Source organism: Artemia franciscana, chromosome 1 (assembly GCF_032884065.1).
Source record: "Artemia franciscana chromosome 1, ASM3288406v1, whole genome shotgun sequence".
NCBI classification, from domain to species: domain Eukaryota; kingdom Metazoa; phylum Arthropoda; class Branchiopoda; order Anostraca; family Artemiidae; genus Artemia; species Artemia franciscana.
In genome coordinates this window covers 52,798,336-52,812,059 of record NC_088863.1, presented here as the reverse complement: position 1 = coordinate 52,812,059, position 13,724 = coordinate 52,798,336, and the positions used below count along the sequence as shown (strand labels likewise).

Genomic DNA, 13,724 nt, shown 5'->3' with positions numbered 1-13,724 from the left:
TTAGCATCTCAGAATTTCTAATTGGTAGGCTATTTGTAACAGGCTAAAATAAGTAATGGTATTTATTTTCTACTAATTAACAGGAAAAGCCACTGCTTTTTGAAGAGAGATGGCCCATTATGCAGCCTACAGTCTCGAAGCTGGTGAGACAAGATTGTGTATCAAGAGCAGAATGGCAAGATTTATTTGGGGAAGTGCATCGGGTGTGTCTTTGGGATGAAAGAAGTCCAGATAAAATGTACAAGGCTCTCCAAGAAGAAATCATGACGTTTATTAGAGAGGCTCAAATAGTACGTATATATTTATGTATAGTAGTCCATTAACATATGGTCTTCAGTAATGTCGATTTGGAAAATTATGGTTGGGTTGCAAGCAATGCTTTCAATATCTTGGGAGAGCAAATTTGTTGTTTTTTCAATGTTTTAGTGAAAATATCCCCCAAAAAATATTTTTATAAAAATGCCCCCAAAAAGTTTATTCAAAATTTATGGGGGGGGGGGGCAAAAAATATAGGGGGCACAGTAACATTTATTTTGAAAATTTTTATTTTTTTTTTTCAGAAAAAAACCAGTTATACTTCCAAGAAATTCTGAGGGGTATTTATCAGTTTGAAAGAACCCTATTACTAAAGTTAGAAAGAAGGCCCAGACATTAAACAAGTCAAGAAGACCAAAATGATTTAGATTTTGATCGTTTGAATCAAAAATAAGGCACCGTATTGTTTAACAGACTGAGGAGACAGAATACTTTGCTATTATGGTAAAAAAAAACCCAAGACATAAAAAGAAACAGTTTGCAGTTCTTAATTAGATGCTTCAATCTAAAGTTCTGATCATTATGATCTGTAGATACTTGCAGTTTTGATCATTTACAGCAAGATTGGCATTCTAGTATTGATTAATGAGCAAATTACTAAATAGATATGTTTGGTCTGTTTTATTAATACTAAAACTTCTAATCATGCAAAATTGAGAACTCAGGTCCGTGGACCTGAAATCAAATTCGAGACTTATGAGTTTACATTTTTATTTACCTCTACTCAGCAGGAAAAAATTCTGTCCCACAAAATCTCTTTCTGAGTAGCTGCCAGCGTTAAAATTAGTTTTTTTCTAGAGCAAACAGTGTTATTCAAGGTATACAAACCAAAATTATAGACAAACTAACTGTTCAAAATTTTTGATGAAATCTTCCAGAAAGCAAAAGAACTATCTTGTGAATTTGGCCTATCTGAAGATCTTTTTCAAAATTTGCAGAATTGTAACTGTTAACTTAAACAACCAAAGCATGCATAGCAAGTAGCTTCTTGCCTACGTTATTTTGTAACCATGTTGACTTAGTTGCTAGAGTAAAGGAATAATAGAAAAATGTTTTGAAACAGGATTTTTTTTTTCTGGTGATAGACATACTGTGCTTCAGGATTGAAAGCCGTTTTATCAACGTTTTTGGATTGTTTATATATTTTTCTGTGCTATATCTATATTTACCACAGTTTCTGAACACTAACCAATTAGCCAGCATTGTAGGTCATTCTAAGGAACCTTGCATTGAAATAACCCTGTTAAACTCACAAACAGATCTTGTGAGAAGATAAAAAAATAAAAAATAAATGATGTGAATAAACTGTCCACCATTTTCTTTCACCTCTGTTATAACCTCTTTAGGGCATTGGCGAGAACATTTATTGATGTTTCATGGCCTGTGGCCTTGGTTTTTTCCTCTATGTTATTTTTAAGGGCATTTATTGTGACAGGTTTGTTTGTATATACCCACTCAGTGGTCTAACCCCAAAGGAAGGGATCTGAACAGCTGAGATCTGGCAAGCAGGGTGGCTAATTTATTTTTCATCTTCGAAAAAGAAGGACCTGGTTATTTCATTTAGAAAGGTCATAGACAAATCCTTACTGATGGAATCAAGCCAAATTGGCTTTAATTGCATTGAGACTAGAGGAATTTCTTGTGTTAAAGTGGCAGTGGCATAGAATTTTCTATTAGTTTTTAAAATTGGCTCATTAAACTGATAATACTACACTATCATCCATATTCACTCATTGGTGGTTTATGACTCGTGATGATTTTGGAAGGATAGCTATAATTGCTTTGAAAAAAAGATCGACGAATTAAGCAAGTTGTGATTTTTTTTATTCATCAGCTTCTTTTGGGATACCTTAAGGATGTCCCGAAAGAAACTGGCGGATTCGAAACTTGAATAATGTCACTAGCATTCAAATTGTGCTCAACAAATTTCTTCAGTTGAAAGATGTAGAACCCTGTAGGCCCTGGTTATTTTTTTTTTTTTTTAGATAAAATAAGGTATTATAGTCCACTTGTTCCAGCTTTACCAACAATTCTTAATCTAGGGTATGTTTTCGCTAAGTTCTGATTTTATTTAGAAAAAAATATTTTTTAAAAATGTCCACCATTCTGCTGTCCGCACTCTTGTGCCCTCTCCAGAAAAAGTTTTTGTTCAACAACCTGGACCATCCAACGCGACAAGACCAATTTGGAAAGCTAAAAAAAGGGTATGGACAAAATGTCTGGGGTAATAATGAGCTTAAATGAAACACAACGAAATCCACGGTTAGAAGGTAAACAGAAGTAAAAATCAAAATGAATCAAAAACGAAATGAAGGGCAATGAATCTGCTGTTAGAAGACAAGTGAAGGCAAGAATAAGAACAAACGCAAAACGAAAGTGAAGCACAGCGAAAGTTGTGGTTGGAAGACATGCGACAACGATTATCACAACCAATCACAAACGAAAATTATGTTTAAGGAAATCGGCGGTAAGATGACATACACAAACAAGCATGACAATGAATCATAGAAAAGATGATACATAACGTAACAGGCGGTTAGAACACGTGTAAAAAAGAATTGCAAACGAGAATGAAACACAACAAAATTGTGACTAGAAGAACAACATCGCTGCAATGTTCAATGGCAAAAAGCTATGGCACAGATCCCAGTGCTAACTTACAAAGCTGCTTTAAACAAAGCAAGTGTCAATTATATGCCATTAGGGCCAGTATTGTTATTTGTATTCACTGCGAAGCCCTCCATTTCCCCTGAGAAAGAGTAGCAAATAAAGTTAATTTGTTTTGAGATTGCTGTTTGCATGGTCGAATTGCATTTTCATCTTTACAGTTTCCAAATGAATTGGCTTACCTATTCGTACGACGTCACCCGCTCGCTACTGAGTTCCTCAAATGAATTTGAGTTCCACAAAATATTGACGGCCTTGAATTGCAAGAGTGGTGTTAAAGAGGAAGATTCATGAATCGTGCATAGTCGAGCTTTATCAAAGTGCTAGATACATTATTAATCAAAATGCAAGATTGCAGTGCTGCTTTGGTTTTCCAGTGCAATTCAAAGAAGTTAAATCTATAGCGGATAGTGAAAAACCAAGATGTTGTAGTTATGACCTTAAATTCGACCAAAGTAATAAAGAAGAATTTTTACATGATCTTATTGTATAGCGAAGAGTCAAAGATTATCTTTGAGTCACACAAGATAATTCTCATATGGCAACATGCAATACATATTTACTGAAAGAAACTCCAATGTCACATCAATGTCGAATATGTTGGCTGGATAGCTCCGGTTAAATATTTGTATAAGTACATATGCAAAAAACACGATAACGCCTCAATAAAGGTTGTCAAAAATCAGCGTGGTCTGATGTTTAATGAATCAAAACCCTGTTTGGAAGGATGTTGGTGACTGTTTGGCCATGATATCCAAATAAAGAGTCATGGTTTCCAACCCTTGAATATTTATTTACCTGGTCAATACTAAATTCAACATATTATATCCATGGTCAATACCAAGCCCAAGAAGATTTGGTTGATATTGGACGATAAGATTCAGTGTTAGAAGCATGTTTTCAATATAACCAGGTGTTGAAACAAACGCAAACATGCCTGAATTACTACTAATGTTTGTAAATACCCGAACATTTTATATAGGACGGAAAAACAAGTACAGGGAAATAACGAATCCGTCGATTGCCTATCATAAGTCGAATATACGAAGTAAATTATGTATTCCATCCAGAATCCTTCATATGAAGGATACAACCAGTTTTAAAGATCGCTTTACCGTCAATAGTATTCGTTATGCACCATACAAAAATTTTTGCCTAGGTAATGACCTTACATTTAACAATAAATAATGGACATATAATCTGGAAATATCAGCCCTGTTCAAAATGCCTTACCTAGTGCGAATGTTCTTCGTTCCAAAGGGTCTGTAGGAAAGATTCGAAATCAGTTATTCTGCAAGCAAGATGACTGAATCATTGGTGTTTAAAATTCTGACGAGTCAGCTACTACCAGAGAGCGTGTGTATCGGCTTCTACAAGGAAAACAGATAGAAATTGTGAATAGTATTTTATGGGCAGCCTATGATTCTAATTTTGTCAGAAGCAAAATTTTTCATAGATGGATCAGGCTGTACCAGTAGTCGTGTATAAAACCTTGTATCAAATTCTTTGTGGTCAAAATCGCAAAGTAAAATGTATGACGTTTAATGCAATCGTATCCAACCTATTGCTTTTCGTATAACAATGCACAAAACCTTTGGCCTGAAAATTCTGCTTTCATAATTTAATTTCCAGCCTAAAATCCGGTTCGAACAAATCTATAGAATCAGTTAAGTTGATATTTTCTCTATGGATAATGCACCAATGTTACCAAACACTAATCAGCTGTTTTGATCTATGGCAAATCTAAACTGGTCGTTTGGACAGAAAATATTAGTTGCTTTAGGTGATTTCAGTCTGTGCATACTTGTTCAATTCCCTAGCATGAAACACTCGATTTATTCAAAAACTTCTCTCGAAATATTTAGAAAATTTGTCTGAAAAAAACCATGCGTGTTGATCCTGAACTGGAGTCATTCGTAAATTGTATTTTGGAACTGAGAAATGAATATCGTCCTAAAAATAACTTCAGTTAAATCGGATTACCCGAGGATATGGTTTCCAATGATAGATTAATTGAGGAAGTATTTGGAAATTGCCTTGCGAATCAGAATTACAGTGGAATGAAGGAACAGTAGTTTTAGCGCTCAACAAAGAAGTAAGAAAAAAAAGAAGGAAAGATCCTGGATCACCTCCCAGGACAATATAAATGCTATAAAAGCTGTGAATCTGTTGAATCGTAAACAGGAAGGATAAATGGAATTCACACTAGGATTTCTTAATTCAATTGAAGCGGCAGTTTTGAAATCCCATTACTGAAAGCTAAAAAATAATACGATAATCATGTATACGCATAATTTAGATGTTTAAGAGTGTAAGCGCAATGGAGCACGCTTAGTTGCTGCTACTACTACTACTAATAACTCACCGCAACACCAAGCCGTTATAGGTTAACACAGCTACGCACGCTCCTCCTCAAACCCAATCTATTCTAAATTGTTAAAAACAACAGTGCCGGCCCAGAAGCATTACGGTCTTAGCGAATTTTTCATGTGGAGATGCTCCAGCGAAATTATCCGTGGGCTATTTCCACGTGTATTTGTGGGAAATAATTTCCATGGAATGGGTTATCTCTGGAGTGATGGAGAAACCGATTTCAATAAAGGAGATTTCCATGAGGGGGAGGGTTTCCCCCTCCATATATGAAGGGTTCTCCCCCTACTTTGGTCTTTATGCTAAATTTTGACTGTTTGTCCCAATATTTTAAGAGCGTTTACTGAAACATGGGAGCTTTTTACCGTGAATAGGAAGCTTTTTTAAAAATGCTAATAGCTTTAGCGCGAAGAGTTAGGTAAAGAGGAGGGGACAACCCTTCATATAAGGAATAAATCTTCCAAAATTAATTTGCAAATTTTGCTTCTATTTCGCATGCATGGTGAGCAAAGTTTGAACCTGCATTAGTTGAAAAACGTACAGAAATTAAATAGAAAACAAGTTTCTTAATTGAAAGTAAATGCGCAAGCGTTCGATTCTGTTGATAGAAGAGCTTTAGCAAAGGTCTTATCCTTATATGGTATAACAGACAAATACATTAGAGTGATTTGTGCTATGTACGAGAATAATACTACTGCGGTTAAGGTAGGAAATGTGGTTAGCAGCTTGTCTTGTATTAAATAAGGAGTCAAGCAGGTTGTGTGCTATACCCCTTTATATGGATCATTTTGATGGACTTTGTCTTAAGGAGAACAGGAAAGGCAAACGCTAAATACGTATTAAATGCGTTCAATATCTTGTGGCAATTAAATGTTTCTCCATGTACGTTAAAAATATTACATTCAGATGCCTACTGGTACAGAAATTTGAGCCCACTACGCCACTGTGCGTATCGTTGGTTCTGACAGACAACAAGCTGAACGTAAAAGATGAAATCAGGTTGCAATCTGGGTTTTTAGCCTGTTGTTAAAATCTAAGAAATCTAGAGTTTTTAACCTCTAGCTTATAGTAATAAATCTTAATTTTGAAAAGAAGGTTCTGTAGTCAAGAACAAACTGTTGCCCAGAGTAACTGAAATATTTTATAGTAAAAGACGATCATTAGAAAAACAAACATTTAGAAAAATTTGCTAATATTGGACTTGGTTTGCTGCCTGAGTCTTTGAGGTTCGTTTCTTACTTTATAGTGAAGAACGAACTCTACCACCCGTAACTGAAATATTAAATTAAAATGCAATTAAGGAACTGTTTAAGCCCTTATTAGTAAAATTGTAGGTGCAACGTTAGCTGCAACCTATTAAGAGACGAAAAATGTCCGATCGTAGCAAAAAATGGCCAAAAACTCTTTAAAAAAAGAGATAAAAACATAAAATATCAACATCAAATAAAACATAATATACACCACCATTAGAACAGCCTTATCTGAAAAACTTATAAAAGAAAATTAAAATCCCCTGGCTTGAATAGCAAGGAAAATCCATTGGACTGAAAATAATCCAAGTTGTTACAGTAAAGAACGAAGTCTAAAAGACGATCACGTCCCATAGTAAGAAATACAATAGCCCAGAACTCCTAAAAACAGAGCCAGATTGAAAAATAAAGTATTACAATCGATTAGAATCGTATTGTCCGAAACCCTATGGAGGAACTTACAGCTTCTTGTCTTGAATAACGGGGAAAACCCATGGGCTTGAAAACAAGATAATTTGCTTGAACTACGATATTCTGCATCAACGGCATCTTTTTTTCTTTTTCTCTCAAGATAGATGAGCTTTGGAATATCATAGAGACCTTTTGAGTGGCTCATTTGAAAGGAAATCGTCACATATAGTGCCTTTTGTAATAAAAAAATATATTCAAAAAATATTATTACAAAAAAACTACATTTTCTTGTGCAAGCTTGATGAATGACGTCATAATCATAGGCTGTAATCATATATGACGTAACAAGTCATTGCAATATTTATTCACGCTTATCTTTCGACAGAATAATATACGAAACGCATAGGGATTTAAATAGTTCATTATAAATGGGACTAGTTTCAGTCCCAGTTTCATCGGATATAGCTGAAACCTAGTAAAGAACAAACCACGACACATAGTAACTAAAAGTTACGATTTCATCGGATATACCTGAAACTTAGTAAAGAAAAAATTACATAAAGGATCAGTATAGTCCTTAATAAATGGGGATTAAGAATGTTGCATAAAGGATCAATTTAGTTCAGTTAAAGAACGAGCTATAGTTATAAAAGGGGATTATGTAAGTTTCATCGCTTTCATAGCTGTACAGACAGCTGAGACTTAGTGAAGGACTTATCATAGGATAAATTGGACTTAGTTAGCTAGCTGATTATCTGATGTTCGGGGCAGACGTAATCAGATCGTTTATGGGCACACATAAAGACATTAAAATTAACTACAAATATGCGTGTCCGATTGCAAAACGATGACTCTGGTCAAACATTTTCAGATCAATTGCTGGCAATTAGAAACGGAAAGCTCCCAGTAGACTCAATTTCAGGACGTATACAACTACCTGCTGAATTCTGTAATTTAGTGACGTCCAAAAAATGAATTGGTTGAAAAAGTTTTCCGAATATTCTAACCAATTATAAAAATCATAAATGGCTAAGTGAACGAGCGATTCTTGCAGCCAAAAATATAGACATCCACGAAATCAACAATATTGTTTTGACCAAGACTCGAGACCAGGCAGTCCTTTACAAGTCAGTCGACACAGTTCTGGAACCAAATGAAGCGGTTAATTATCCATCTGGATTTCTAAATTCCCTGGATCTCCCAGGGTTTCCACCACACGTGCTAGAACTAAAAATAGGCGTACCAATAATATTGTTACGAAATATAAACCCACCAAAGCTTTGCAATGGCACGCGACTTGCCGTAAAAAAAAACAATGGAAAACGTAATAGAGGCAACAATCTTGACAAGGTCTTTTGAGGGTGAGGCTGTTCTTATTCCTCGCATTCCCATGATTCCAACGGATCTGCCTTTTCAATTTAAAAGATTGCAATTCCCAATTCGATTAGCAATTGCAATCACCATCAACAAAGCTCAAGGTCAATCATTAGAAAAATGCGGTATAGATCTTAATACAGATTGTTTTTCCCATGGACAATTGTACGTTGAATGTTCGAGGGTCGGTAAACCTGACAATCTATTTATATGCACCGACAATGGGACAGCGAAGAATGTTGTATATTCGCAAGTTTTACGTAGTTAATTTGTATTTTATATGTATATCTATCTATCTATCTATATCTATCTATCTATCTATCTATCTATATAAAAATGAGTTGTACGTATGCATGTTTGTTTGTAAAAAGAGCGTTTGCATATGACGTCATTATAAGTATATAAGGCTTTGTATATGCACAGACAATGGGACAGCCAAGAATGTTGTATATTCGCATGTTTAACGTAGTTAAAAACATATGTATATCGATCTATATTCACTGCTGGGACACAGGGACACAACTACAATGGCGCGCGACTTACGCGCGCGGGGGGGGCATGGGGTGGGCGCGAAGCGCCCCCACCAACTAGATGTTTGGGGGACGTCATGTCATCATGTCGTCATGAAGTTAGTTGTCGTCATGTTTGTTATGAAGATGACGTCATTCAAGGTATTTAAGAAAATCGTTCAAAGACAAATTTCTAATTGTAAGAAGATCGTGGACGGAAGAATGTTTTATTGTAAAATGACTGAAGAACCTACAATGGCAACAGCCGAGGAAGCTGCTCAAAAGACAAATTTTTAATTGTAAGAAGATCGTGGACGGAAAAATGTTTCATTGTAAAATGACTGAAGAACCTACAATGGCAACAGCCGAGGAAGCTGCTCAAAGAGTCTATGCCAAAAAACTTGCGGCTGATAGAAAAAGTAAGAAAAGAAAGCGTGCCGAGGAATCACAAGAACAGCAAGAAAACAGGCTTGCGGCTGATAGAGAAAGTAAGAACAGAAAGCGTGCCGAGGAATCACAACATATATATATATATATATATATATATATATATATATATATATATATATATATATATATATATATATATATATATATATATATATATATACATATATATATATATATATATATATATATATATATATATATACATATATATATACATATATATATATATATTTATATATATATATCTATACATACATACATATAAATATATATATATATATATATATATATATATATATATATATATATATATATATATATATATATATATATATATATATATATATATATATACATATATATATATACATATATATATATATATATATATATATATATATATATATATATATATATATATATATATATACTAGCTGTTGGGGTGGCGTTTTGCGCCCCCCAAGCCCCCCCGCGCGCGTAAGTCGTTACGCGCCATATTAGTTACGCGCCATTGTAGTTGTGTCCCTGTGTACCACCTATGAATATAGATTGATTTATGATTTATATATGTGTTTTGAACTACGTAAAACTTGCGAATATACAACATTCTTGGCTTTCCCATTGTCTGTGCATATACAAAGCCTTATGTACTAATAACGACGTCATATGCAAACGCTCTTTTTACAAACAAACAAACATGCATACACACAACTCGTTTTTATATAGATAGATAGATAGATAGATAGATAGATAGATACAATACAAATTAACTGCGTAAAACTTGCGAATATACAACATTCTTCGCTGTCCAATTGTCGCTGCATATAAATAGATTGTCAGGTTTACCGACCCTCGAACATGCAACGTACAATTGTCCATGGGAAAAACAATCAGTATTAAGATCAATACCACATTTTTCTAATGATTGACCTTGAGCTTTGTTGATGGTGATTGCAAATGCTAATCGAATTGGGAATTGCAATCTTTTAAATTGAAAAGGCAGATCGGTTGGAATCATGGGAATGCGAGGAATAAGATGAGCCTCACCCTCAAATGGCCCTGTCACGATTGTGGCCTCTATTACGTTTTCCATTGTTTTTTTTACGGCAAGTCGCGTGCCATTGCAAAGCTTCGGTGGGTTGATATTTCGTAACAGTATTATTGGTACGCCTATTTTTAGTTGTAGCACGTGTGGTGGAAACCCTGAAAGATCCACGGAATTTAAAAATTCAGATGGATAATTAACCGCCTCATTTGGTTCCAAAGCTCTGTCGACTGACTTGTAAAGGACTGCCTGGTCTCGAATCTTGGTCAAAACAATATTATTGATTTCGTGGACGTCTATATTTTTGGGTGCAAGAATCGCTCTTTCACCTAGCCATTTATTATTTTTATAATTGTTTTGAATATTCGGAAATACTTTTTCAATCAATTCATTTTTGGACGTCACTAAATTACAGAATTCAGCAGGTAGTTGTATACGTCCTGAAATTGAGTCACTGGGAGCTTTCAGTTTCCAATTGCCAGTAATTGATCTGAAAATGTTTGACCAGAGTCATCGTTTTGCAATCGGACACGCATATTTGTAGTTAATTTTAATGTTTTTACGTGTGCCCATAAATTAGAATTTTTCAGGCAAGCATTCATTTCGTCTGCAGGGGTTGATCTAGGTATTACAAATAATTTTTGTCTGAAATCTCCCGCAAGCAATATTAATGTGCTGCCAAAGGGTTTCGAATTCCCTCGCAAATCTTTCAAACATTGATCCAGAGCCTCGAGCGATTTTTTGTGTGCCATTGTGCACTCGTCCCAAATAATAAGTTTGCATTGCTGCAATACTTTATCCATCCCAGGTGATTTGGAAATATTACACGTGGGAGTTTCTGTAGAATGCAAATTCAGAGGCAATTTCAAAGCGGAATGAACAGTTTTTCCACCAGGCAGCAACGTTGCGGCTATTCCGGACGACGCAATTGCCAACGCTATATCATTTTTGATCGAATTGATGCCAGAATCAGTTTTATCACAAACGTTTTACCATAACCTCCTGGCGCATCCAAAAAGAAAATTTCTCCAACGTTGTTATCGACACAATGCATTATCGTATCATAAATGTCTTTTTGTTCTGACGTTAACTTGGAAATGTTAATAAGACAATAGATCACCCGTACTGTAACTTTGTTCACGATCCAATTCTACACATGTCGAAACAGCAGCGGTACGATTAGGTGAAGGCATTCCCAAATCCTGAAGAGGTTTGTTTGCCATACATACGCACAAATCTTCTATAATAACTAAAGTGTAGTTATAAATTTCTGATGTAAAATCAAAAGTCATACCTGACGTCTCTAACCGTTTTCGATGGAGTGTATCTTCGGACATTTTTGATTTATATTTTTCCCATAAATCTGTAGGAGCTGATGGAGATCAAGTTGTTAGTATGATGCCAAACAATACACGAATTTGACTTGGAGTTGACGTTTCGCACGCGTCATTGATGCAGTTATCCCAGTGTTGGTCATTCTCCAATAAATTCAGAGCTTGGAATGCACTACGGTAAGTGTCATGTATAGTACCGTTTACAGTTCTCAAATACTCAAAGGACGTCGGACCGGGTACATTCACCAAAAGCAGGCGTAGAAAGAAGCATTCATGTTGATTGGGGTGGACGGTGTAGAGTCTTCCTATCGTGGTATCTTTGAAGATGGTAGGTTGGCTGTCGACTGACTTACCCTGTTTTCGACGTTCAAATACTTTATTTTTAGCATTCCACGTGTAATACGAAGGCACTTCAGTATACAGTAGTTTCTTTGCATAAGAATCATTTTTGCATAGCGAAAAGAAAGCAGTTAACTTTGTATCCGGTGGATTCAGGGCTCTTTGTTGCACGTTGGTGTCCGAGAAATAAACACGTTGACCATTCTTTAAATGTACCGCTAAGTGAACAACAGCTGGACTATATTCATGTGTCGGAAATGAAAGAATTCGCCAAACAGCTTCATTACTGCTTATGTATCTTCCAGCCTGATATTGTACGATTTCGTCGATATTTTTGATTTCGGACTGCAAGCCAAAAACTGCCATGTCACTGCCTTTGTTGACGTATTTACATATGTATTTGATTGCCTTTACGGAGTTACAGTATTCAACGTTTATGTATGCATTAAATGTTTTTGATAATAATGGGGAATATGGAACAACCCACTGGTTATCTACTTCGATGGTGGTACCGTTACGCTTCTTTATTATTGCTGTTTTACCGCCATCTTCAGTAGATCTTCTTCTATATTGTGGGTAACCATCATTGCCAGTAATTGTGTTGGATGCTAAAAGTCGAAGATATTGCTTTGTGCACCTTCCTTTAGCCATGCATAGTGAATTTTCGTTCAATGCACAGCAAGGTCCATGTATCATATTTTTTACAACAATATCATATAACCCCTTATCGACATTTTCATCAGGTATTTCAGCGGAATTCACATCATCAATTTTGTTAGACGTAATTTTATTATGCAATCAGATTAGTATATGTGCGTGTGGCAAACCTCGTTTTTGCCATTCCACTGAGTACATCCAGCATCGCACTGACCCAAACACTTCAAGTTTTACTATGTAGTTTATCAGTGATTTCAACTTTCGCCGGAAGACACGGGCCGTAATGTCATGTCTATGAACCGCCGATTGTCCTTGAAGTAAAAGCTGATGTATCTCGTCCCAAGATTGATTACATGTAAATGTAATAAATAAATCTGGACGACCCTAGAGACGAACATACGCAATAGCATCTTGAGCATATTCTTGCATATGACGGGGACTGCCAGCATATGACGAAGGTAAAATCGTTAATCTTCCAACGTTTGTGGTATTACCGTCATTTACAACTGCATCTCGCAAATGAATGTATTGTTCAGAGCGGAGCTTGGTCTGATTCAGGCGGATATATAGCAAACGTTCTGATTAAATTTTTGCATACATATCAACGACATATTGGTGAAACAATTGAAGGCATTTTAAAATATAATTCTCTTCATCCTGCCGAATCATTAGTCTATAGGAATAATAATGCATTGCACTGCATTTCTTATTCATTTCTTTGTTAGTGGCGGGATTCATCAATTTAATATTAAAGTGATAGCCGTCGGCTCCATCCCAAAAAATGATAGGATATTGTACGGCATCGTAGCATCGATGAGTTTCAGCAATTCTTACCAACTGAGCGTTTCGCTTATGAAGAATAATATCTCGAGGTAAAAACTGATCACCGACCATAACGATTGCCACTTCGTCGATAGTTGGAGCATTGTATCTACGCACATGTTGGCCAGGAGGCGTTTTGTCAGCGGAAATAACAATTTTATGCGTATCAGTAGGCATCAAA

General features: G+C 35.6%; 1 protein-coding gene across 1 annotated transcript in view; it reads left to right on the top strand.

Moving 5' to 3' along the window:
* LOC136031308 (cullin-5-like) overlaps window positions 1–13,724 on the top strand; it is a 97,122-nt gene that overhangs the window by 26,086 nt on the left and 57,312 nt on the right. The window contains exon 3 of the mRNA XM_065710768.1: window positions 84–290. Coding sequence (XP_065566840.1) covers window positions 84–290 — 207 coding nt within the window. The remainder of the gene's footprint in view (window positions 1–83; window positions 291–13,724) is intronic.